Below are 24,934 nucleotides of genomic sequence, written 5' to 3'. Positions count from 1 at the left end.
GATCTTGTCACTCCGCCATGACCTCCCCACCAATATGGACACAGCAAGTGAGCCGGAGGCCCCTCGGCTGTCTTCTGCTCCAGCGCAGGACCAATTCAGTTGACTCTCCCAGGCAGATGTTGGCAGGACCCTGACTGCTGTGAGGCCCGCCATATGCCTCCTTGACCTGGGCCCTTCCTGAATGGCCAAGGCCAGTGGGGACGGGGTGCGGGCTCCTCTGGGAGACACTGTCAATCTGTCCCTAAGCACAGGGGTCTTCCCAGGGAGTCTGAAAGAGGCAGATGTGTCTGCTCTTAAAAAGACCATCTTCACTCCCCAGGTGCATTTTATCATCAAACCTTCATTACGAGTTTGGTCTTACCTCAGTAGAAGCTTGTGCCTGGGTACGGGCCTTTAATGAATGGTTTCATCTATTTTTTGAGGCCCCGGAGGATAGCTTGGTAAGCTTAACCCTCAAGGACTCTTATAAGGCTCCCCTGGCTCCAGCATTTTGAACATAAGCTGTCACTTGTAAATTTGAAGGTGGAAGACCTTTACCCTTCTTTTGTAGATCAATGTAAAAAAACATGTGGCCAAATTGATCTATGCTAGAAATAAGAGTTACACCCATTTTGATGCTCAGAGGACATGTTCTCCACTTGCACTGGGCCTGTTATCTAAGGGTAATCTTCCTTCCTATCAGGATTCTCTGGTTAGTCCAAAGTTATGTAGAATCTTTATGCATTCAAGATTCATTTGCCCCTTTTCAATGGTTTTGCTGGGCCGTCTGCTAAGGACCCCTTTTTCAGACCGGCTGTGTGTCCCCTGCCCTCTTCAGTCAGTGGACTCCTTGGTACATATCCTTTTGCATTGCCCTTGTGTCCCACCTTAGGTGAAAATGGATTATACCAGGTTTTAACAAATGGTCCGCATCTTCTTGAGCAACTTTGGAGCAAAAGGTTCAGTTCCACTTAGAGGTCTCTGACCCTCAGCGTACTTATTTTGTTGCTCATTTTTTGGAGGCTGCAGAGGAGATACGAAGGGAGGTGTTTTTAGAGATGGGTCTTATTTTAGTTTTATTGTTTGAGACCCTGGTCTAAGAACAGGGGGGGGGGAAGAAATAAAAGACCATCTTCAGATCCTAGGGATCTAGCCAACTACCGCCCAGTGTCAAATTATCTTTCCTGGGTAAGGTAGTTGAGAGAGAGGCAGTGAAACAGCTTCAGGCTTTCCTGGAGGACACACCGGCCCTGGGCCTGCCTCAGGCTGGCTTCCGCCCTGGTCATGGGACACAGACAATCTCTGACGGCAGCTGGATTGAGGCGGGTCAGTGCTGCTGATTTTATTACATCTTACAGCAGCGGCTAGACCGGCTAGACCCACCACCTGGCTGACACTGGAATCCGGGGACAGCCCTTCAAGGGCTGCGCTCCTTTCTCCAAGGTCGGGGGCAGAGGGTGGCGCTTGAGGAGAAGGTATTACCGCGATACCCCTTGCTGTGTGGGGTCCCTCAGGAAGCAATCCTCTCCCCTATGTTATTTAACATCTATATGCGCCCCCTTGCCCAGCTAGTCTGGAGTTTCGGGCTGGGTTGACATCAGTACGCCAATGACACCCAGCTATACCTGTTGATGGACGGCCAACCGGACACCGCCCCGAACACACTGGCCAGGTGCTTGGAGGCCGTGACAAAATGGTTGCATCAGAGTCAGCTGGAATTGAATCCATCGAAGACACGAGGTCCTGCGGCTGGGCCTGGGAGGGCCAGAGACAGCGCAGTGGCTCCTGGCTCTTGATCGGGTGCAACTGACCCCTGTGCCTACCGTCAAGAGCCTGGGTGTGATCCTGGATGCCTTCCTGTCAACGGAGGCGCAGGCCCTGACTTGGCCTCGGTGATCCATGCAACGGTCACCTCCAACATACACGACTGTTAACTGGCTCTGCGCAGGGCTGCCCTTAAGACGGCTCCAGAAGGTTCAGAATGCGATGTCGAGGGGCCTTATAGGGACCCCGCTAAAAGCACATATTCAACCAGTGCTCTGTCAGCTGCACCGGATCAGGTTCAAGGTGTTGGTATTAACCTTTAAAACCCTAAACCGTCTGGGACGATCATATCTGCGAGACTGCAGCTCCTGGTCTCCCCCCCACCCCGAGAGCGCTACGCTCAACGAATAACAACCTTTTGGTAGTCCCCGGCCCGAGAAGTATCCGGGTGTCCTCAACCAGGGCCAGGGTCTTTTCGGCTCTGGCCCTGGCCTGGAGGAACTCTCTGTCCAGTGAGATCTGGACCCTGTGGGGTCTGGTGAAGATCCACAGGGCCTGTAAAACTGAGATGTTCCGCCAGGCCTACGGCTGAGGGCAGTGAGGGTCTCAATCATTGCTGGTCTCCCTCCCCCTACCTGACGTGTTATACGGAGGGATTTGGGTGTTCCTGGCTGCTTTCTCTCTTCCAGTCTGGCCGCCGACCTTTGTGACGACGTAATGGGCGGAAGCTGGTTTTAGAGTTAGGTTCAGAACTGTGGGTTTTAACTGTTAAATTATATTTGTTGCATTTTAGTATAACCTGAAATGGTATTGTAGTATATAACCTGAAATGGTATTGTAGTATGATGTTTCATAACGTCAGGCACTCTGAGCCTGGTTTTGGCTGGAATAAATCCGGGGCATAAATCCAATAATAAATAAATGAATTTTTTAAAACCTCAAAAATTTGGTTGGTCTCTAAGGTGCTGCTGGACTTGAATCCCGCTCTTCTACTGTGGACCTCTGAAACTGCCTTCAGAGAAAGAAAAGCCCCCCACTGCCCCCCAAAGCCCACCCTGCTTGGTGTTCCAAGCCCACAATGTGGGATGTGCCCCTCCCGCCCTCACCATGGCCCTGTCACAAGACTGGGGAGAGCCTGATTGGTGTGGTGATTGGCGTTAGGCTAGGATCTGGGAGACCCAGGTTCGAATCCCCATTCTGCCATGGAAGATTGCTGGATGACCCCAGGCCAGTCACGTGCTTTTGGCCTAACCTACCTCACAGGGTTGTTCTGAGGATAAATGGAGGACAATCTAAGTTGCTTTAGGTCTGTGCTGGGGAGACAGGCAGGGTATCGATAAATGAATGACTGGATGGAGTTGGGCATCATACCTGGTTGAACCCGATGGAGAGGAGGCCGCCTGCGGAGTTCACCCAGACCAGCCGGGAGTCTCTGCCGTTCTCGTGGGCCTGGACACTCTGCAGGGCAGAAGGGAAGAGAGTCAGGGGGTCCCAGCGCCCCCGCTGTCTCCCACCCACCTCTCTGCAGTGGCCTGGATTCTGGGAGCAGAAAGGGACACGTGCCCTTCTTGGGAGTAGTTCACTGACCTGCAACAAAAATCAGCTCAAAGCGGCCAAGATCAACCAGGAGGGAACCCCGGGGAGAGAGCTTCGAACTAAAGAAGAACCACCAGCTCAGAACAAGGCCCATCCTCCCCACCCCGTGGCCGTCATTTCCACTGGCCGCTCCCCACTGTACCCCTCGGTTTTCAGGCCTGGATCCCCGGAAGGTCAGGTGGCCAAGGAAAACGAGGCCAGAAGCAAAGGGGACAAAAACACGAGACGCTGATAAAAGAGGAGGCAACCACGCAGCCGAGTGGTCAATGGGCAAAGCAGCCCCCCCCCCCGTTTACTCTTTCAATTATCTGAAGAGTTTTCAGGTATCGAGACTTTGCACACCACGCACACACAGGCTCTGCACACTTCAGCTGCTATGGTTAACGGGACACACAGGTTCCTTCTTCTGAATGTACAACCCCCCCCCCCCCCCGCCTCAATCTGGGAGTGGGAAGAGCAACATCCTTGGGGCAAAGCGGGACGGAGCTTCCCGTCCGCTGCAGCTGTTGCCAGCAGAACTCCGGGTCGGCTGTGGCAACGGCCAGCTGTTACCAGCTCCAGGCATTTGGATGGGAGGAGAGAACAAAGGGCAGACCTACCTGCCTGCCTGACCCGTCCCCCCGCCCCCCACCATGGCCCCCCAGCTGAGCCACTGCTTCTGAGCCACGGAGCGGCACTTTCCCACCTGGGGAGGGAGGCACCTGCAGGCCAGGGAGAACAGAAGGAAGGCTGAAGAACAGGCCGGCCACACACACTGCGGGAGTGGCCAGGCGCCACCCTGCAAACTCCCCTGCGTGAACACAGACTCTTCCCCAGCGAACCCCCACCCCTTTCCTCAAGGTAGGGAGCTCCATCCAACACTGTGCACCATTAAGAAGGAAAGCTCTATTGCCCCAGTGCCCGGGTGGTTTCCGAGCCAGGGCCTCTGGAGCCAGGGCCTGAAGTTGCCCGGTGTCTGAATTCAGCTGACCAGGAGAGGTAAGAAGCCAGTGTGGTGCAGTGGTTAGAGCACCAGACTGGGATCTGGGAGAGGCAGCTTCCAGTCTGCACTCGTGCCACGGAGTCTTGCCGGGTGGCCTTGGGCCAGTCACACAGCCTCAGCCTAGCCTGCCTCGCAGGGTTGTCGCGAGGATAAAATGGAGGAGAGGAGAACGATGCATTGGGTCCCAAACCAGGGAGAAAGGCAGGGTGTAAGGAAACAAACGAGAAGACAAACAATGCAAAGGCTTTTAAGGCTGGGGAAAGCCCATCTGAGGAGCACCTGCGAAGAAATGCACAGCCGATTCCCACCAGCAGAAATGGATGGAAGGGGCTAGGTGGTGGTGGTGGGGGAAACCCTCTTCTGGGAAAAGGAGCAGAAAGGGGGGGGCGCACACAAACAACCCCTCCAACCCCCCCTCCAAAAGATCTGCTGCTTGGTCTAGAAAGTTTCAAACACAACTGACTCCAGATGTTTTGCCAGAACCTCCTCCCCAGCTTCTTACTCATTTCCGCTGCCTGGTTGCAGCAACACCACCCCCTCCCACGTGTGCCCCCCCCCTCGCCGGCTGTGACACTCCAAGTACATGCCACTCCCCCGCTTCCCAGAGAACCCCCCCTCTCAAGCACACGCCCAGCAAGCCTGCCCAGGCTCCAGATGTGGAGGACAGAGGTTTTGGACACTCCGCCTGAGCCCCTGTTCCCCGTAGCCCCCTTTGCCTGCCGTGCCAAGAACACCCCCCCCCCCAGCACAGTCTGGATGATGACTGGGGCTGGGGGCGGCGGCTGCATGCTCCTCTTCCAGCATCACAATTCGATGTTCAGGCTGCCTGGAAATCTCCCCCCCCGGGTTGCCAACCTCCAGGAACTAGCTGGAGAGTCCCACTATTACAACCGATCTCCAGCTGACAAGAGATCAGTTCCCCTGGAAAAAATGGCCAAAAATGGACTCTATGGCATTGAAGTCCCTCCCCTCCCCAAGCCCCGCCCTCCTCAGGCTCCACCCCAAAGACTTCCCGCCAGTGGTGAAGAGGGACCTGGACCCCCCTACCTCCCCCCGCCCCCACGGCCGCTATGGGGGGACTTGGGCCTCCCTCGGAAACAGCGGTTTTAGCCACAAAGACTCTGCAGAAGGTCCCTGCCCAGAGGAGGGCTGCTAAGTCCGGACTGGAAAATTCCTGGAGATTTGGGGGGGGGGACCTGGGGAGGGGGAGGGGCCTCAGCAGGGCACAATGCCGTGGAGCCCCCACTCGCCAAACCAGGCGTTTTGTCCAGGGGAGCGGATCTTCGTAGCCTGGAGACCAGCTTACAGATCCCAGAAGATCTCCAGGCCACACCAGGAATTTGGCAACTAGGGTTGCCCGGTCCCTCTTCGCCACTGGCGGGAGATTTTTGGGGCAGAGCCTGTGGAGGGCGGGATTTGGGGAGGGGTGGGACTTCAGAGCCATAGAGTCCAATTGCCAAAGTGGCCATTTTCTCCAGGGGAACTGATCTCTATTGGCTGGAGGGCAGTTGCAATAGCAGATTTCCAGCTAGTACCTGGAGATTGGCAACCCTGTCTGCTGGGTTCTCCAAGAACTCATTACCCCAAACTGATTAATGTGGCGCTGAAGGGGGGGGGGCAGTTTCTTTCCATGTATTCCCCCAGCCCCCAGGGAACTTTGCCGCAGACCCGACTGGCGTGACGTCCGGTCCCGCGGCTTCCTCATCCACACAGCATTCCTGGATCCCTGGTGTGTGCGTGTAGGGTGGCGGGGGGGGGGAGAGGAAGTCCAAAGCCCTTGCCCCGCTCCGCTGGGGAGCAGAAGCCTGAGAGCACAACTTTGCACACAGCTATAAATAGGTTTCCAAAAGTGGCCCAACTCCCCCCCCCCCCAGCTTCCCACGGCCTGCTTGGGAACGAGGAGAGGAGCGTTGTGGATGGCTGCAGAGGGTGGGAGCCAGGTACCCCCAGGGTGACCCCGGCAAGGGGGGAGAGGGAGTTCAAGCCACGGCCTCCCTGGCCCTGGATGCTCCCACTGCGGGGCTGGGATGTTCCCCCGGGGAAGAGCAAGGCCCTGCGTCATGCACACCCCTAGTCCCTGGCGCCCTCGGCAGCTGCTCCTTCAGAGGCCACCTGAGCAAAGGACGGAGGAGAGGGGCCTGCCCCAGCGAGCAGCCTTCCATTCGAGGGCCCGGAGGCAGAAGCGGAGACACACAGGGCACCGGGGGCCACCGAGGCCAGGGCTCTGCAGCGGAGAACTGACTTGCTTGGCATGCAGGAGTCCCCTGGCCGAGCCCCCCCATCACCCCTCCCTTCAAGAATCACAGGTGGCACCTGGGAGGGAGGGGCTGTGGCTCAGTTTGTTGAGCCTCTGCTTGGCGTGCAGAAGGTCCCAGGTTCAATCCCCGGCATCTCCACCTAAAGGGACCAGGCAAGTAGGTGATGGGAAAGACCCCAGCCTGAGACCCTGGAGAGCCGCTGCCGGTCTGAGTAGACAATACTGACTTGGATGGACCCAGGGGGGTCTGATTCAGTAGAAGGCAGCTTCATGTGTTCATGGCTTTACTTATAGGGAGGGCTGTGGCTCAGCTGCATGTGTGTTCATGTGTTCACTGAGCAGGACATTCAGCAAAGCCCCACGGCAGACCTGCTCAGCTGATTGCTTGGGAGGAAAAATATTCACGCCTCCCCACACACAAAAAATTCTCCCTTCACACAGAAGAACAGCCTGTCAAAGCAGACGAAACCTCCCTTGCCCACACGGCTGTTTTCCAGGGGAAAGATGATTGTGGTGTCCTGTCCAGGAATTAAGATCACAGGGAGAGGCCCTCCTGGCTGTCCTATCAACCAAAAAAGCTAGTCTGGTGGATACGGGAGAGAGGGCCTTTTCGGTGGCAGCCCCGTGATTATGGAACAGCCTCCCCAGAGAGGTGCGCCTGGCCCCCGTCCCTGACAATGTCGCGCAGGCAGCTGAAGACAATTTTATTTAGGACAGCATTTCACGGACCTCCGTTTTTATTTACTGGCAGGTCATAATGGCAGTTTTTAAACCCACCCTGAGCCCGGCTTGGCTGGGGATTGAGAGCGGGCTAGAAATTAATTAACAACAACCACAACCACAATAAAAAATAAAAATAAATTACTATCTTAGGGGTTTTTATTGTTGTTTTCGTTGTGTTTTTTAAAATAATGCTTTAATTCTCTCCTAAGCCGCCTTGAGTTCCGCAAGGGAGAACGATGGTGAATAAATATTTTAAATAAATGAATAAAAGAAGAAAACAAGAACGAGGGAGCAAAGACTCCCCCCCCCCCCCACGGCAGCCAAAGTGGCCGAGTAGCAGAGCAGCCATGCGCCTTGGGGGGGGGGGCAGCCCCTGCCCTTGCGTGGCTCCCACGACCGCCCCAGCTGCACCCGGGGCACCCTTCGGCCACCCTTCAAGCCAGGCCGCCCTTGACCGAAGCATCTCCACGTGGGCAGCCATGAAGGACCGAGGGGAGGAGACCGGGGCCCTTCTCCTCTCACCCCTGCAGGATCAAGGGAAGGGGGGGCATTCCGGCAGACAATGGAGCATCCCCCCCTCACCCCGCCAAGAGGAGGGCACGAGGGAGGAGCTTTTTCACAGGCCCCTCAGAACTGCTGGTGGCTCCGGCCACGAGAAGCAGAGCCACGGCCAGGCCGGCCCTGCCCGCTGGACCCAACACAAGCGCTGCCCACGCAGACAATACGCGAGAGGAGGTGGCTCAGCAGCCTCGCAGAGCAAGAGGGGATCGGGGCTCCTGGCCCCAGAAAAGCACGATGCCAGCAGCAGAGCAATGGCTTTACTCGGGGGGGGGGCAGCGAGCAGCACATCCCACCCACTGTGGCCGGGGTCAGCCCTGAGGCCTGGGCCCCCCAGGGAGGCACCCTCCCGCCGCCTCACAAAACACATACCTGGCAGGCTGCAGGCCCGGCACGGGGGTCAAAGATCCGAAGCATTTTATCCTGAGAAGACACAAAGGAGAGAGATCAGAAGCCCCCCCGCAAAAGAAAGCAAAGGTAGAGCAAGGATCCCCCCCCAGGTCCCTAAGGTCTTTCTGTGCCTTTCTGAAAACTCCCCACAAAGACACCCTCTCCGCTGCCCGCCCAAGACGCTCTCCAAGCCACCAGACCTCTGCATCATTTAGAGCACTGGTTCCCAACCGGGGGTCCAGGGACCCCCAGGGGTCCGCGAGAACTAAATTAAGGTCCGCGAAACAAACTTATAAACCCATAATAAATTAATATTTTCAATTAAAAGTTCTCTATTATAAAAAAACATATTCAAATATTATTCTAAGTTTAATGTTTAACTAACAGTTATGATTAAAGTTTATTTTCAAATTCTCTGAATTTTTATTTTGAACCTTGGGGTCCCTGCACCGAACAAAAAAGTCCTAGTGGTCCCTGGTCAAAAAAAGGTTGGGAACCACGGATTTAGAGCAACAATAAATCTGACTTGGAGCTGAATAGGGGGATTGGAGAGCCAGTGTGGGACAGCAGGCGGGGGCAGACGAGGACCCCGAGGACCCCGGGAAACATAAGAACATAAGAAAGGCCCTGCTGGATCAGACCCAGGCCCACCAAGTCCAGCAGTCTGTTCACACCGTGGCCAACCAGGTGCCTCTAGGAAGCCCACAAACAAGGCGACTGCAGCAGCACCATCCTGGGAAAGCCAGCCTCATATCTCCCCTTCCACCATGGAAGCTCGACGGGTGACCATGAGGCCCATCATCAACTCTCAGCCTGGCCTACCTCACAGGGCCATGGTGGGAAAACCAGAGGAGGGGAGGACAATGTTCTAAAGGCTGCTTTGAGTCCCAATTGGATATAAATAAATAAAATGCAAAACTGCAAAATGTGTTGTGCCACTGCTGGAATTCCTCTGACTGGCAGGAGACCCCCCGCCCCGGCTGCGCTAAGACAACAGAGCTCAGCCCTCTGCCCCCCCCCCCATTCCCCTTCCACTCTTATGGTCTCCTGTCCCGTCTGATCCATGAAGGACCCAAATCCAGGGGCTTCGGGGGGGTGGGGACTCTGTTTAAGGAACAAAGGTTTTATTTCCTACTTTAGCAACATTCCATTATTGTATTTTATTTTCAAACTTGTAATAAGGAACGTATTAACGCATGCAAAAGGTAGACCTACACTGTATTTCAGATTTATCTGGAAGCAGTAAATTCTGCTCCACGTTGGCCTCCAAGATTAACCACTAGCAAGTCTGCCCGGAAGGACATTCTGACACTTAACTGCCCCCCACCCTCTCCTGGCCTTGCCTTTGGGGGAGGCAATCCTGAACCCGCCACAAGAGGTTGTGCAGTCCTCGAGAGAAGCTTATCAGGGTGAGATAAACCATACTGGGTGTATTTGAAAATCTTGGGAGGCGCAGGCGCTTCTCCGCATTTTGTTTCCAGAACCGACATTAAGGATCAGGCTTGGGTCTAAGAGACCTGGGCTCAAATCTTCCCTGTTGCCCTGCCATGAAATTCAGTGGGTGACCTTGAGCCACAAATGCACAGCAGCCAAATGGGATAAATGGGGGGGAAGAGGCTCTGCGCTCCCGGGAGAAAGGGTGGGGTAAAATGTACGGGACAAGGGGGGGAAGAAAAAGGAGGAGGAGGAGGAGAGTTGGTTTTTATATGCCGACTTTCTCTACCACTTAAGGGAGACTCAAACCAGCTTACAATCACCTTCCCTTCCCCACAACAGACACCCTGTGAGGGAGGTGGGGCTGAGAGAGCTCTAAGAGAGCTGTGACTAGCCCAAGGCCACCCAGTTGGAAGCAGGGAGCGTCCCTGGATCTTGGGCTGCAAGACAGCCAGTGGCTGAGGGAGCAAGGGGACCGGGTGCAGCTGTGCTCTGCCCCCCCCCCCCCGCAGACCCCAGACTCCGGTGCGCTCTTCACACCGCAGTGGAGTCAGAGAGGTGGACTGCATGTGCACACAGCGCCACCCAGTGCTCACGTGAGGTACAGGCCCAGCGGCACCAGAGGTTGGAAAGGCGGGAGACTGCAGCAGAACGCCCAGTTCAAGCAGATGTTCTTGGCGGGTGGGGGCACGGAGAACTCAGCTTGCCAAGTGGGGCGGGGGGAAGCAATCGTCTCATGCACAATTTGCTTGGAATAGCACTTTCTGCAAGCAGCAAATTCCCAGCGAGAACAGCACAGATTAGTTGACAGATCCTTAGAGGCTCACCTGGGTGTCATAACCTGTGAGGTGACCCGTGCACAGCGGGCTCTAAGACTGCTCCCCCAGGTGCCTCACAGAACAGCACCGCACAGCTCAGACTACCCACCTTGCAGGAACTTCCCAAGAGGGTACCATCCAGGCTCCAAGCCAGACTCTGGAGGAGGTCGCCGTGAGGGTCCAGCTCTGGGAGAAGGAAGGGAACGCATCAGCTTCCTGGCACCAAAGCTCCCAGCACAGTCAACTGAGCAGCCATGTGGGCATCAGCATGCGGGCAATCAACAGCATTCAGGGCCTGCCATCTCGAGGCCCCGCTATCTCAAGAGTGGGGCATGCAGGCAAGACACAACTCCTTTGGGAATTACAATTTCAAACACTAGATTCCAGTCCAGTGGCACCTTAAAAAAGTCAAGGTCTTTAAAAAGTCCCCCATGCAAGCACCGTGTCCTTACTGACCCATGTGGTTACGTCACACCACAGCGTTTACCAGGCAGACTTTGTTTACGGGGTGGTTTGCCAGTGCCTTCCTCAGCTGTCTACACTTTACCCCCAGTAAGCTGGGTCCTCATTTTACCGCCCTCGGAAGGATGGAAGGCTGAGTCGACTTTGAGCCGGCTATCTGAAAGCGACTTCTGTCAGGATCGAGCTCAGGTTGTGAGCAGAGCTTGGACTGCAGTACAGCAGCTTACCACTCTGAACCACAGGGCTCCCATCAGTAGCACCTTAAAGGTCAGCAAAACTTTGGGGGTATGAGCTTTCAAGAGTCAAAGCTCCTTTCTTTCATCAGCTATCTGACGAAGGGAGCGTTGACTTCCAAAGGGTCACACACCCCTCAAAAAAAAACACATGTTGGTCTGTACAGTGCTCCGGAACATGGGCACGCATCAAGGCAAACCAGCACCACAAAACCCCAAAGGTGATAAAAAGCCACCGAAGACTTCCCAGTTGCTCTTGTAGGCCGAGCAAAACTGGGATCACCTTCCACCCTCTGGCTGGAATTGATTTATTCAGAAAAAAATTATGCTGCCTCTCCAGGGAACCTGTCCAAGGTGGCTTACGAAATAAAACATTAAACATTACTAAATCCCACAATTAAAAAACCCAGCTAGAGTATAACAAATATATTTGAGTAGCTTATAACAACATTTAAAAACATGCTACTAAATGTATTAAAAGATCAGCTCCCTTATTAGGAGCCTGGGTGAACGGATTTGACCTGGCGCTTAAAAAGACAGTAGTGTAGGTGCCAGGTGAGACTCGAGGGGAAGGGGATCCACCACCCAGGTGCCCCGTCTCTGGTTGCCACCTGCCTCACCTCTGAAGGTGGAGGTGCCAAGACCCGGGCTTGTGAATCAGATCTTCACTGCCGGACTGGGCAGTAGAGGAGACGGCAGCACTCTTTCAAGTACCCTGGGGTCCCAATCCATTTACAACTTCAGAAGTAGGAACAAGCTCTTTGAATTTCACCGGGAAGAGGCAGGTGGCTATAGCAGACCTTGCAACACTGAAGTGGTACAACGGCAGCATAAACTGTTCCAGGGACTTTGGGCCGGCTGCCCCCTCGCGCTCGTTGCCCCCTTGGAAAGGACCAGGGAATGCCACGGCCACTTCGAACAGCACAGACCATAGCCACTCCACAAACTCCATCCTCACATTTATATTTCATCCGTTCATTGATACAGTTCAGGGTGGCACACAAGTAAGGGTTCCCCTAACCCCGCACAACACCTCTGCGAGGTAGACTAACCCAAGAAAGGACCACCACGGAGGCTTTGGGATCCAAGACAGAACAAAAACAGGCTATAAAACCTCATCCATAAGGTTACCTACTCATGTGCAGGCCATATGGAGTAGCAAGCCGTGGAAATGCACAGAACTCTTCCCCTGTACAACTACAGAACTCGCCGTCCTTCCAGCAGCCCAGTCAAAGTTCCCACCCAAACCATTACAAGTGAACACAGGAAGCTGCCCGAGTCTGAATCAGACCCTCCTGGGTCCATCCAAGGTCAGTATTGTCTACTCAGACTGGTAGCAGTTCTCCAGGTCCTTCCCATCACCTATGACCTGGTCCTTTTCACTGGAGATGCGGCCGGAGGTTGAACCTGGGACCTTCTGCATGCCAAGCAGAGACTCTCCCACTGAGCCACGGCCCCTCCCAGAATCCCATTGGTCAGTCTTATGCAAAAGAAAGCCACAGCCCCTTTTCTGAAACACACACCGGACATGGAAACACAGGGCCTTTTGTGCCAGGAAAAGCCATTACCCCCCCCCCCATCATCAGGAATGCCATCCCGCCGCTTTTCAACGTGGGGCTGGGGGGGCTCTCCAGAGGGTCCTCTGGCCATGTGACTGGTTGCCGTGTGACTGGCCCCTTCATTTCCCACCTGGGCAACATGGCCGGCCCATTCTCTCCACAGCAGCCCCTCTGGGCCTTTCCTGCAGAGCCTCTCCATCCTTTCCCATTTGCATCCGATGGCCCGATCCCCCCTTCAGCTGCAGACTCAGAGCCCAGCCCACGTAGGCAGAAGGGTACTTAATCTGTGGCAGAGTTGTCACGCTGAGGGTCAGCGTTGACAGAAAGGTCAGAAATCCAAAGACAGCCTCTAGAAAACTTGGCAAAGGCGGCTTTGGGAAATCAGCAGCAGTAGCTGCTTCTTAGAGAGCCAGCATGGTTAATGCTAAAGGTAAATGGAAATAATGGGAGCAGCTTCCTGGAGTAGATGAAAGGAGCAGTGGATTCACAAACTTCTGACACGGTTGTAGGAGACAGAAGATAAGAAGTGTGTCTAGTCTCTAAACACCGATTGTTCTATTCGCCTGCAGATGAGGTCGTCGCTTCGGCCAAGGCCAGAGTAAGAGGCGTTTACTTCATTGGCATAGTAAATTGCCCACCCTAAAGGCAGAATAGCCTCCATTTTCTGATCTTGGGTCGTATGGAAAGGTGTGATGTGGGCTTAACATGACTTGGTATGTCTACAGTGGGGAGACTATGATGTAGAGAGGAGAAGAACATGACGTTTGTAATGATGGACATCTTGGCAAGTATATAATCTTATGTTGGACTAAAAGTGGTTGCTTCTGCTTTGGACTCGAGCCTTATTCAGCTGAATAATAAATCTTTAAACCTCCTTTGCTAGAGGACCGAGTCGTCTCCTCTCTGCCTGACTGCCTGGGGTGGGGAGGAGTTCCACTTTTGTGGCTAACACTAGGACCTGGGAAACCCAGGTTCGAATCCCCACTCACGTGCCATGGAAGCTTGCTGGGGGACCTTGGGCCAGCCACACACTCTCAGCCCCGACCCTGGCCAGTATTTGGATGGCAAACCTCCAAGGAATACCAGGTGCCGAGGCAGGCCAGGGCAAACCCCCTCCAAACGTCTCTTGCCTTGAAAACCTTACAGGGTCGCCATAAGTCAGCTGTGACTTGGCAGCAAAAAAAGGTGCTTCTTAATGGGGGGAGGAGTGTTGAATTGAAAAAACTAGGCTGCTGAATTTTATACCTTTTGGTTTAGCAATCCACCCTCTTGGGAAATAGCTGCCATCTCCCAGAAAGGTTCTATGGAAGGGGATGGGGGGGAATAATTGTTGGCAATCAGGTGTGTGTGTTTTTTTCTAAATGGAAAACACTCCCTGCATCTGAAAGCCCAAGCAGCCAAATTTTCCACTGCACGGCGTCACTGCCCTTCACGCCCCCAATAAGGCACACTTACCGTTGCTTAATCTTTAAGGCTTGCCAAGTGGGAAAATTATTTTTTTTACAGAAAATGGCTTTGTTGAGAGGTTTTTACGATAGCCAAGTAACCATTCACCTGCTCCTCTTCCAAATGAAGGCATGCCGCTAACTGTAAACACGATGACAACTATTTAAAGCAGAAAGAGCCAGATCCTGCTACTCTATGCCACAAAAGGCACTTACAGACCTGTCCCCAGCAGCCATCTCTGGGGGCTGAAAAGGAAATGGGGGGGGGCATTGCTTCCACATGAGGGCATGAAACGACCACCCCATAAGTCAGCACAAAGGAGGTTTTCCCTTTGCTCCAGCTTCAACAGAAGAGGAGGAGGAGGAGAAGGAGGAGCAAGAGATGGTTTTTATATGCTGACTTTCTCTACCACTTAAGGAAGAATCAAACCGGCTTGCAATCACCTTCCCCTCCCCAAAACAGACACCCTGGGAGGTAGGTGGGGCTGAGAGAGCTGTGACTTGCCCAAGGTCACCCAGCTGGCTTTGTGTGTAGGAGTGGGGAAACCAACCCAGTTCACCAGATTAGCCTCTGCCACTCATGTGGAGGAGTGGGGGATCAAACCCAGTTCTCCAGATCAGAGTCCACTGCTCTAAACCACGGCTCTTAACCACCACACCACACTGGCTCTCCCTGGAATCCCCACAAGTCATGCTTGGAAGGAACACAACATCATCCGGAAGCTCCCCCAGAAAGCAGGAGAACCCATCTTGGCCAGAAACCAACATGCGAAACTGACCCTGCAGAGAGCTGAGAATCCGCCCAAAACGGGCGGCTGCAAAGAGGAAGTGGTTGCGATGGCTCTTCCTGTCTTGCACCAGCACAGGCTCTGCGGAAGGCGGTTTCAAGCTCCTGCAGAAAAGAGGCAGAGGATCCCCCCCCCCCGGGCCATGAAACAAACACGAGCTCCCCTCTGCGATGGCAGGAAGCCCTCTGGGGCACTTGCCAAGCTGGCTGCCGAGTCTCAAGGTGCCCAAGGAACAGGGAGGGAACAAACGTTCTGGCTGTTGGGTTGGGGTGGGGTGGGGGAGAGGGTGGCACCTTGGCTGGCCCAGCCGATGCAGGACTTTCAGAAGCAGCAACAAGATGCTGAATAATCTCTCTGCCTTCTTCATGAATAATTCCTTCCCACCAGTAATCTGCACAAACCAAAACTACATCTAGGTGTTTCACAAAGAGGTCTCTTGCAAGAAGAGCCTTCCTTCTCACGAAGACGCCTCTTTTATTGGCATGATCTTCATCAGACACGTTGAGGGAGACGTTGAAACAGGTTGAGCGGCAATGAACCGTCGCTTTTGTCAAGTCACAGTTTCTGTTAATTCACCATATGGAATGCACAGGGGTTCTTAGGAGAGCCAGCGTGGTGTAGTGGTTAAGAATGGTGGTTTGGAGCGGTGGAGTGTGATCTGGAGATACGGGTTTGATTCCTCCACTCCTCCACACGAGTGGTGGAGGCTAATCTGGTGAACTGGATTTGTTTCCCCACTCCTACACGCGAAGCCAGCTGGGTGACCTTGGGCCAGTCACACTCTCTCAGCCTCACCTACCTCACAGGGTGTCTGTTGTGGGGAGGGGAAGGGAAGGTGATTGTTAGCTAGTTTGATTCTCCCTTAAGTGGCAGAGAAAGTCGGCATATAAAAACCCACTCTTCTTCTTCTTTTTCTTAATAGAGGTTTGAGATTTCCACAACAGGTATCCATTGACTCAAACTTGCAAACATCTGAGACAGGAAGACAATTCTGCCTCCCCTTTTCCCCAGCCAGCTACACCGGAGCAGGGTCACCGTCAGCCTAACTGACCTCTTGAAGACAAAGGCTCCAGTTTGGAATCCCACAAGGGTGTTTGCTGGCACTTCTACAGTTCCAAGACTCCAACCTCGAGTAGTTGTAGCGATCATAACGCAAGAAAGGTAACAGAGAAGCAACTGAATGGGTGTGAGGGTCTCCTTGAGACCGTGCTCCGGAGCATTTCAGCCATTTCCATGCATCCCCCCCCCAACCTGGGAGAAAAGACTGAAAGAATTAACTTCTACACAACATGCTCAGTATCATGGAACACTGAGTGGTGAAGCAGATGGTTTCCTTGACGGTGACTTTTATATCACGAGGTATACAAGTTAGCACACTAGATGTTTGGTTTTTTTAGTTCAGCACACTGTTTTTTTCAAATTAGGTGCCACCAATTCCTGCCCAAATATCACCACCATCCACAGCAATTTCTGAAAAATGACAACCATTTCCAAAGACAGCAGCCAAACCATGGCATGGAAAACTTGGCATCCTAGATTTAATTTTCCCTCCCTTCAGAAACACCTGATGGCCCACTAATTCTCACAGAACACTGTGGACACTAGAAACATTCTCCAGAACATCAACCAGTCCTGTCACCATCTTCCACTGTCCGCCCACGGGCACCTCGTGCGCTCCATGCTGTCTCATGTTTATTCCAACTGTGCACAAGGCTAAGCAGATTTGCAGTTTGTGGCAATTTATGCCTCTTCCACAGTTGAGCAGAAGATGGCCCTGATGCCGCTCTGGAACGTCATGCAGCCCCAATGTGGACTCTTTCTGTGTTGGGGGGGGGGCGGGGGAGGTAGTTGTGAATGTCCTGCATTGTGCAGGGGGTTGGACTAGATGACCCTGCTGGTCCCTCCCAACTCTATGACTCTTTCCAGCCCCTTGACAAAACAGGACTTGCTCCTGACATACCTGTCAGAGGTTGCTGCTGCTGCTCCACATCCCAAACTTTCGCTGTCCTCTGAGCCCCACTGGCCAGGATGCCATCTGCTGTGGGGTGGAAAAGGACCATGCCTGCCTGGCCCCCCTTGGGCCCCAGGGTCACATTGAGGGAAGAGGACAGATCTGGATCGGAATCGAGGAGACGCCACACCTTCACCTGTGGAAAGCAGAGGAGACAGTGGTAAGAAGATTCCTGTGGTCAAACCCCCAGGAAGAGTGCCCAGCAGTGGGGGCCCGAGAGACTGCCCTGCCCCCCAGACCCCTGGGAAGAGCCGTGCCATCCCCTTCAGGAGATTTGCTGCCGCTGAGGTAGGGAAATGTTTCTGGACTCTCATGACCCCGTGCACGCCTGCATTTTTCTAATGCTAAAGGTCTCCTCTTTAGTACCCAGGAAAATCCGCCCCCCCCCCCATTTCCTATCCACAATATTGAAGCAGCCCCATGGCACACAGCCCAGGGAGTGCCAGCCAGCAGCTGGAGGTTTCCTTGATGTTCCACACAGCTCCTTCCAACCTGAGCATCACCGTCCTTGCAAAAGCTAAATGTGCGGCTGGAGGGGAGTTTTGCCAGCCGCTCACAAAGGCCTTTATGGGGGCTTTTTGCCCCCTGACTCACCAAACTCCCCCCCCCACCAGCTGCTCCAGCCCCAAAGCCTCTTTGGCAGCATCTGATCTTCCTGCCGCTCCCGCACCTTGCCCACGGCAGCATTCCTGCCAGCCTTGGCCCTCTCCCGCTTCCCCACCAACACACAAAGGGCCCCCTGCAGGGACCTAGGCAGTTTGCCAGAGGACGGAAGCAGGATTCGGTACTCACAGCTTCCTCGGCAGAGCACGTGGCCAACACCTGCTCGTCAAAGGGGGAGAAGTCAAAATCTGCCACCACACCTGGGGGGGGGGGGAAGAGAGAGAATCATAGAGGTTTACTTATTGCATCGATAGCTCACCTGCCTTCTATCAGGGAACCTCAAGGGCAGGGCCTATGGGGAGATCCACTAGCTCAACCCACTGGTGCTGGGTCAGACCCCCTCCAGCCACACCAGATTTCTGTAATCTTCACCCTACTACTTTGCTTATCAGGTGACTTGCCCTATCGATTGCACTGACTCACTACGTGTAATCTGCACGGCAGACTATAAATAACAAAAAATAAGGAAGAATATATACTTTGCACTCTTATTGAGAGCCAGCATTGTGTAGCGGTGACAGTGGATGGAGTGGGAGCAGAGAAACCCGGGTTCGAATGCCTGCTCTGCCACAGAGGAGCTTGCCAGGTGACCTTATGCCAGGCACAAACTCTTGGCCTAACCCACCTCACAGGGTTGTTGTGAGGTTAAAATGGAGGAGAGCAGAATGACGTCAGCCGCTTCGGGTTCCCACTGGGGAGAAAGGCGGGACATGAACAAAGTCAATAATATTCAGAGATCCAAGTTCCAGGAGCCGGCAGTCCTGCTGCCTGTAACCTGGGGCCTCTTGGGGGCCAAGGATATGGGGCCGGGGAGAGAAGAGCCCCTTTGCAGCTCTTAGGGAGCAAGCCCTCCTGGGCGCGGAGCAGGAGTCTGGGCCAGAGCAGCAGTGCAGACCAGGAACCCCTACCAAGATTCAGATTCAGCAGGAGGAAAAAAGCGGGAGAGGAAAAGAGGCACCATGTGATTTCCCTTTCTGAAGGTAAGGACTCAAATCTGTAAGTCACCAGCAATGCCAGGCAGGGTGGTCATGCCAGCCAAGTACTGAGACACTCCTGCCATTGGGGCTAACCACTCTTTTCATGGTGCCCCAACTAGGCATGCAAGCCCACGAGTCGCCATCTAGAAGGCAGCCCGGTCATGCAATTCACAGGCACAGGCAGGCAGCCGGCACACCCGAGAAAGTAGGTCGCTGCGGCGTTTGCCTTTTCCCCGGGACTGCAACAGATGCCAGCCCACACGGTGGCAGGAGGCCTCTTCTGGCTGGCATCAGCAGGGGCGGGTCTAAGCCCACGTGCCAGGCAGTGGTTACCCCAGCAACACGTCCTCCTGCTTCCTGCCTCTCCTCCCTCAGCCCCCTAAACCACTGCGGGAATGTGGCCTGCCCGTGGCCTGCTCCCACAAGGTGGTTCCGGTCTGCCACCAGGCCACGCTGGAAGAGTCGGTAGCTCTTTTGAGGTCAGTGAGGGAGGGGCCTTTTTCTTTCCCCCACCAGCCCCTGAAATGAAGCGCCCCGTGCATTAAGAGCATCTTTTCTCCCAGGGACAAGGGCAGAACCAGCACTTGAGCTGCTCAGGAACCGAACGCAGGACTCCAGAACCTTAGCGGAGACCCAGCCATGACTTGCGGCCACACCTGCTGGCAGAGGGAGACCCAGGTTCAGATCCCCCACCCCCACCAGGAATGCATTTTTTAAAAGGGAACAGGGTGCTTGTGAAATGCAAGGCAATTTTCAGTGCATTTATTACATATTTTACATTGTTCTACTGCATTGTTCTACAATATTTTACATTGTTCTACTGCAGCGCCCTCCTCCCTCTCACGGGCTGCAGGCTGGGCCTTGCAGTCCTTCTTTATTTTCTGCACCATACTTGTGTTTTCAGTGCATTCCCTGATGCTGAAATGTGGTTCTACTGTATTGTATGGATACATTTTGCTATTCTTACTTCTTTCTGGATTGCTTTTAATTGTGTAGCCAACCTTCGGTTTCAGCAGAGCGGCCGGCCATAAATGAATTAAATAAAAAAACTCAGTGAGCACCCTTGGTCCAGTCCCACCCTCTTGGGCTGGCCTACCTGGCAGGGTTATTGAGAAGATTAAATAGGGAAGGGGAAACCCCGAGTGCTTCCCTGAGTTCCCTGGAGGCAAGGCAGGATAAGAAGTAGACAAGAGAACCCCGCAGAGCAGGCAGATGGAGGCCCGCTTGGCCCCCAGACTCACCTGAGTAGCAACGCAGCTGAGACACGGCCCTCTGGCCCCCATCCCGGCTCTCCAGCGGCACAGCCCCCAGCACACCTGGGAGAGAAAGGGATTGAGCAAGGAATCACAAGTCACCCCCGTGACAGCCCTTGTGAGCACCCAGGTTAACCCCACACACGAAGCTGGGAGGGGCCGTGGCTCAGTGGTAGAGCATCTGCTTGGCATGCAGAAGGTCCCAGGTTCAATCCCCGGCATCTCCAGTTAAAGGGACTAGGCAGGTAGGTGATGGGAAAGACCTCTGCCTAAGACCCTGCAGAGCTGCTGCCGCTGCATGAAGCTGCCTTCTACTGAATCCGACCCCCCCTCGGTCCATCAAAGTCAGTATTGTCTACTCAGACCGGCAGCAGCTCTCCAGTGTCTGAGGCAGAGAAAGGTCTTTCCTTAACAGGTTCCTTAACAGGAGATGCCAGGAATTGAACCTAGGACCTTCTGCATGCCAAGCAGATGCTCTACCACTGAGCCACGGCCCCTCCCTCTCCAGGGCATGGTGGATGCACGCAGACAGGGGGTCACCTCCCAGGGAGCTCCTTGATCCACACATGATTGACTAGCGGAGGCCAAGCAATGAGAGGCCAAGCAAGCCGGGTGGGAATCCAAACCCTTTTCCTTTCCGCATTTGCCCAGAAGAGATGCTCCGGCTTCTCCTGTGAGGCGCTGCAAAATCCCAGTTTGGCACTCGGCTGAGCAGCCCCCATGCCGAGCCTGACGCAGGTCAAAGTGTGCCGGGCAGGTGTGCCCCTCCGCCCCCTCTCTGAGCCAGCTCTTGCCGACTGCTCACCCGCAGAGTTGGTGCTGAACACGATCCAGCGGCGGCTGGTCTTGATATGGTTGCTGGAAGCAGCAGGAGAGCCACCGTGAATGCCGCCGATCCAGGCCTGGAACCCACAGACAAAAGAGAGCGGGAGTGAGGGAGAGGCATGCTTTGGGGGGTGCTGCCCTGCGGCGTCGCACAGAGAAATCCAGGAGCATTTTTGTGGTGAGGAAAAGACAGGAAACCACCTCCTCCTCTCCCCTTCCTTCTCCCTGAAATCATAGAGTGCAAGGGAACCCTCTGTACACTCACAAACAACTCTGTGTCTGCTGCTTCCTCCCCCCACCCCTTTTCATACTCCAGACTGTGGACAGGAAGGCACAGGGCCATCAGGACAAAGAGGGCCCCCCCGAATCGGTCCCACAAAGTGCCCGCTGGCACAGCTAAATCCTTGGCATGGGCTCCCTGGGCAACATCAGCGTTCTGGGTGCACCTTTTCAGCCACAGAAACAACCCAGTCTTTGAGGAAGAATTCTAGCCAATGCAGCTTCTCCCATCTGTAGTCTCCCCTTAGCAGGTGTTTTCTCCGTCACAAAGCGTCGAGGCTTCAGGGGCAGGGAGGCTGTGGGCACGGGAGGGGGGGAGCTGGGCAGCGGGGTCAGAACCCACCCTGAGGAAAGAGAAGCTGGGCCGGGCAGCTTCTCGGCACACCCCTGCTCCGTCCGTCTGATCTTCTGCACATGGCTGCCCAGTGCCAAGGCCAGAGAGGCTTCTTACAAAAGCCCACCCCTTGCCAAGCGTGGAGCCATTTGCAACCGCGGAAGAGAGAAACCCTCCTCCTGTTCGCACGCTGAACCGCAGGGGAGGAGGGTGTGCCCCCCGCCCGCTGGGGCCTTGGCACAGCCTGGGCATTTCAGCCTCATTTCGGCACCCCTTGAAATTGCAGGACTGGCATCCAGCCTTAGCATGTGGGTCGGGAGATGCCTCCCCCCCCCGCACGCGATGCCCGCAAGAAACTGAGGCGAGGCCCCCCAGGGGAGGGCTGAGAAGCCCCCTGGCAGCCAGCCCCAGAGGCCAGCCCCGGGACGGCTGGCACAGAAAGGCCTGGACCGGGCAGTGGCGAGGCAGCTCCGGAGCGCGGGCCACGGCCGGAGCCAGGCTGCCACCCCCGCCCCACGGCCTCGCCCGGGGGCTGCCTGGGGCGGGGCGGGGGCCAGCCGGAGACCTGGCATTCGGGCCAACCCCCGAGGTCTCGGATGCCCCCCCTTTCTCCTTGGGCAGCCAAGGGAGGGGCGCGGGCCGAGCGCCCCACCCGACGGGGCGCCCCAAGCGGCTGCCTGGCCGAGCCCCGCGCAGCTGCCGCGGGGGAAGGAGGAGGAGGAGGAAGCGGCGGCCGGGCAGGCGGGCAGCCCCGACGGGAGGGAGCCGCCGCTCGCCTCCGGGGGCAGGTGCGCCCCCCGCCCGGCCACTCACCTGGCGGCGGGCCGGGCGGGCCTCGGCGCGCCGGAACTTGGACCCTGGGAAGCGGCTCATGCTCAGCCCGCCGCCGCCGCCGACTCCGCCGCGCCTGCCGGGGAAGCCCCGCCCGGGGGCGGGCTGGCCCGGCCCCCCAGCCCCGGGGGCGGCGGGGGGCCTGCGTGGAGCGCGCAGGGCGGCGCTCCCCCCGGCCGCGGCCGCCTCAGCCTGGCGGGGGAGGCGGGGAGGCGGCCGGCCGGCCCCGGGGCCACGCGCGCACCGGCACGCCGCCCCCACGCCCAGGTTGACGGCCTCTGGAGGGGGTCGCCCTGGCCCCGAGCCGTGGAGGGGCCCCTCCCTCCCTCCCTCCCTCCCTCCCTCCGCCAGCAGCCTTTCGGGGTGCCCCACGCACACCCCCTTGACCTGGGGGTGCTGCCGGGGCTGGAACCTGGCGCCTCCCGCCTGCCAGGCACACGTCCTGCCGCGGAGCCGCAGCCCCTCACTTGTGCAGGGCCCGAAGGGGGCCCGGACCGAGGGCAACCGTGAGGGGAGGTGGGAACAATCCCACTGAACTCGAGGGAAGCAGAAGCCAACCCCCCCCCCTCCCACGGTGCCCACGCAGCCCTGGCCCCCCGAGGACACCGCCCCAAACACGCAACCAGCCACGGCCGCCCCGAGCACTGGCCTGGACACCCATCGCTCCAGCGAGATCGGGTGCACAGCGCCTCGCCGCTCCGCCCGTCCGGCCGTGTCGGCCACATCTTGGTGCTGGAAATTCTAGGGAGCCGGCGCAGCAGTTAGAGGGGGGGAGCGGGGTCAGGGAGATCCAGGTGCGAATCCCTCCTCTGCCAGGAAAGCTAGCTGGGTGCCTTGGGGCCAGAGTAACGAACCGAACCGAGGGCTTAGAGGCCGTGTGCCTCCATTGTGGAGGGAAATGGCATCCCATCCTGAGAGAGGGACATACCCGGCCCTCCCTCCCTGGGGCCCTGAGAGCCCCTTCTGCAGGCCTGGTAAGGTGGGGCACTGCTGCCATGTGTGGGGGGGGGAGTGCCTCCATGCTGAGGAGGCCTGGGCCATGCCAGCCTGTTTTAGACCGGGACAATGAACTCCAGATGCGTTTGGGAACTTGGGTTGGTTTGTCTTTGCTTGGCAGCTTTTACTCCAGTAATGGGGGGGGGGGGGGAGGATGGACTGTTTGACCTGTCCTGGACTGAATTCTGATCTGCTAATAAAATGTTTTCTAACTTTTTTTGGGGGGGGGCTTTTCTGTCTGCCTCAGCCAGAGTGGCTGAGCCAGGCCGCTTCCCCTTGGGACAGGAAGGGGCTCTGCCAGGGGGTGGGGCAGGCCACGGACGGGGGTCTGTAGCCGAGTCCTCACACTGACAACTCCCCCAGCTTCTGCGACAGCCAGTCACACACTCTTAACTTAACCTACCTCATAGGGTTGTTGTGAGGATAAAATGGAGGAGAGGATAATGATGCTAGTCAATTTGGGGAGAGAGGAGGGGGTAGAAATGAAGGAAATAACCAAACAGATGCAAACTATGCCTTCCACACCAGGGTGGGGTGGGGGGAGAGAACCTGACTGAGGCTGAGCTTAACAGGGGGGAGACCTTTCACCAGCCTCACGGAGGGGGGCTTTTTACATGCATATGGGGCAGGGGGCAGGGGCCAAGATCCTGACATGCGTCCTTCCCTCTTCAGAACCGCGCATTGTGCTGAGGGGTCCTGGCCAGTGCTGGAGGGGCCCTGGGTGGAGCAGTGGGGGATTTGCACTCCTGGGGTCACCAGGCAGCCCCTAACTGGCCCATCACCAGCCCTCCCCCCACCCGAGAGTGCAGCTGAGCGCTGGAGGGACTGGCACAGAGACTGAGCAAGCATCATGCCGGCCCCTTTGCCCGGTCCAGCCACGCCGCACCCATTTTCCTCAGCTTCCTAGCCTTTCAGGGAGTTGGGGGGGGGGTCCTCAATGTGACAGGGTGGGCAAGACTCCCTGCGAGAGTGCTTTCCCAGCTGCCCTCCCCCCACGGTGTGCCACCATATGGGGGAGGGGGGTATTCTGGGATGCTCCCTTGAGTCCTCTAGGTTGACCGAGAGACCTGGGCAGAGCCATCCGTGAGCTGAGAGCGGACATACGACCAGCCAGCTTGGTCAGGCCGGTGGCCGTCCAGTCCAGCAGCCTCCTAACTGCCGCACAGGGCACAGGGGGCCGAGGCCTTCCTCGGACGTTGCCTTGCGCCGCTGCTACTTACAGCATGGTGTAGTGGACAAGAGCAGTGGTTTGGAGTGGTGGAGTCTGACCTGGAGAACTGGGTTTGACTTGTTGTGACCCCAATTGTCATAGAGTCCAGTGAAGACAATAAGGAGGAGGTTGGATAAACTACAGCTCTTTATTTTGGCCAAAGCAATAGAACCGGGTGCACAGACTCCGAACCAAACAGAGTCGGGGGAATGCCACACCCGAGTAAAGGAGAAACGGTACTCTTTATACCACGAAGGCGGTTACATTCCATTAAAAGATACATTCGACCCTTACAGTCTCTAGTAGCATCATTGCATATTAAAGATACAAAGTCGGCACTTTCATTTTGTGCAGGCGCGCCTAATCGGTCTTTCGCTTTATTGAAGGAACAAAGCCATCTATATGGGAGCAGAGAGTTCTTTGTGTGCACGAACGGGAAAGGAGGGAGGGCAGCCTCTGTCCTTGGGTAAAGACAGTTTAATCGGATGTGTGGCGTGTGTCTGCAGCGTCTGTGCTTTCAAACAATGGAGTGTGTGTAGGTGAGTGTGTGCCTGTATGTGCTGTTTG

General features: G+C 55.9%; 1 protein-coding gene across 1 annotated transcript in view; it reads right to left on the bottom strand.

Annotated features, from left to right (window-relative positions):
* CORO7 (coronin 7) overlaps positions 1-22,203 on the bottom strand; it is a 69,812-nt gene extending 47,609 nt beyond the window's left edge. Inside the window, exons 1-8 of the mRNA XM_056866273.1 lie at positions 22,144-22,203; positions 20,698-20,794; positions 19,881-19,955; positions 17,792-17,862; positions 16,949-17,135; positions 10,611-10,687; positions 8,232-8,282; positions 3,115-3,201 (exon numbers count right to left, since the gene is read on the bottom strand). Coding sequence (XP_056722251.1) covers positions 3,115-3,201; positions 8,232-8,282; positions 10,611-10,687; positions 16,949-17,135; positions 17,792-17,862; positions 19,881-19,955; positions 20,698-20,794; positions 22,144-22,203 — 705 coding nt within the window. The remainder of the gene's footprint in view (positions 1-3,114; positions 3,202-8,231; positions 8,283-10,610; positions 10,688-16,948; positions 17,136-17,791; positions 17,863-19,880; positions 19,956-20,697; positions 20,795-22,143) is intronic.
* Between the last annotated feature and the right edge of the window lie 2,731 nt (positions 22,204-24,934).

Source organism: Euleptes europaea, chromosome 21 (assembly GCF_029931775.1).
Source record: "Euleptes europaea isolate rEulEur1 chromosome 21, rEulEur1.hap1, whole genome shotgun sequence".
NCBI classification, from domain to species: Eukaryota; Metazoa; Chordata; class Lepidosauria; order Squamata; family Sphaerodactylidae; genus Euleptes; species Euleptes europaea.
This window is presented reverse-complemented; position numbering and strand designations above follow the sequence as displayed.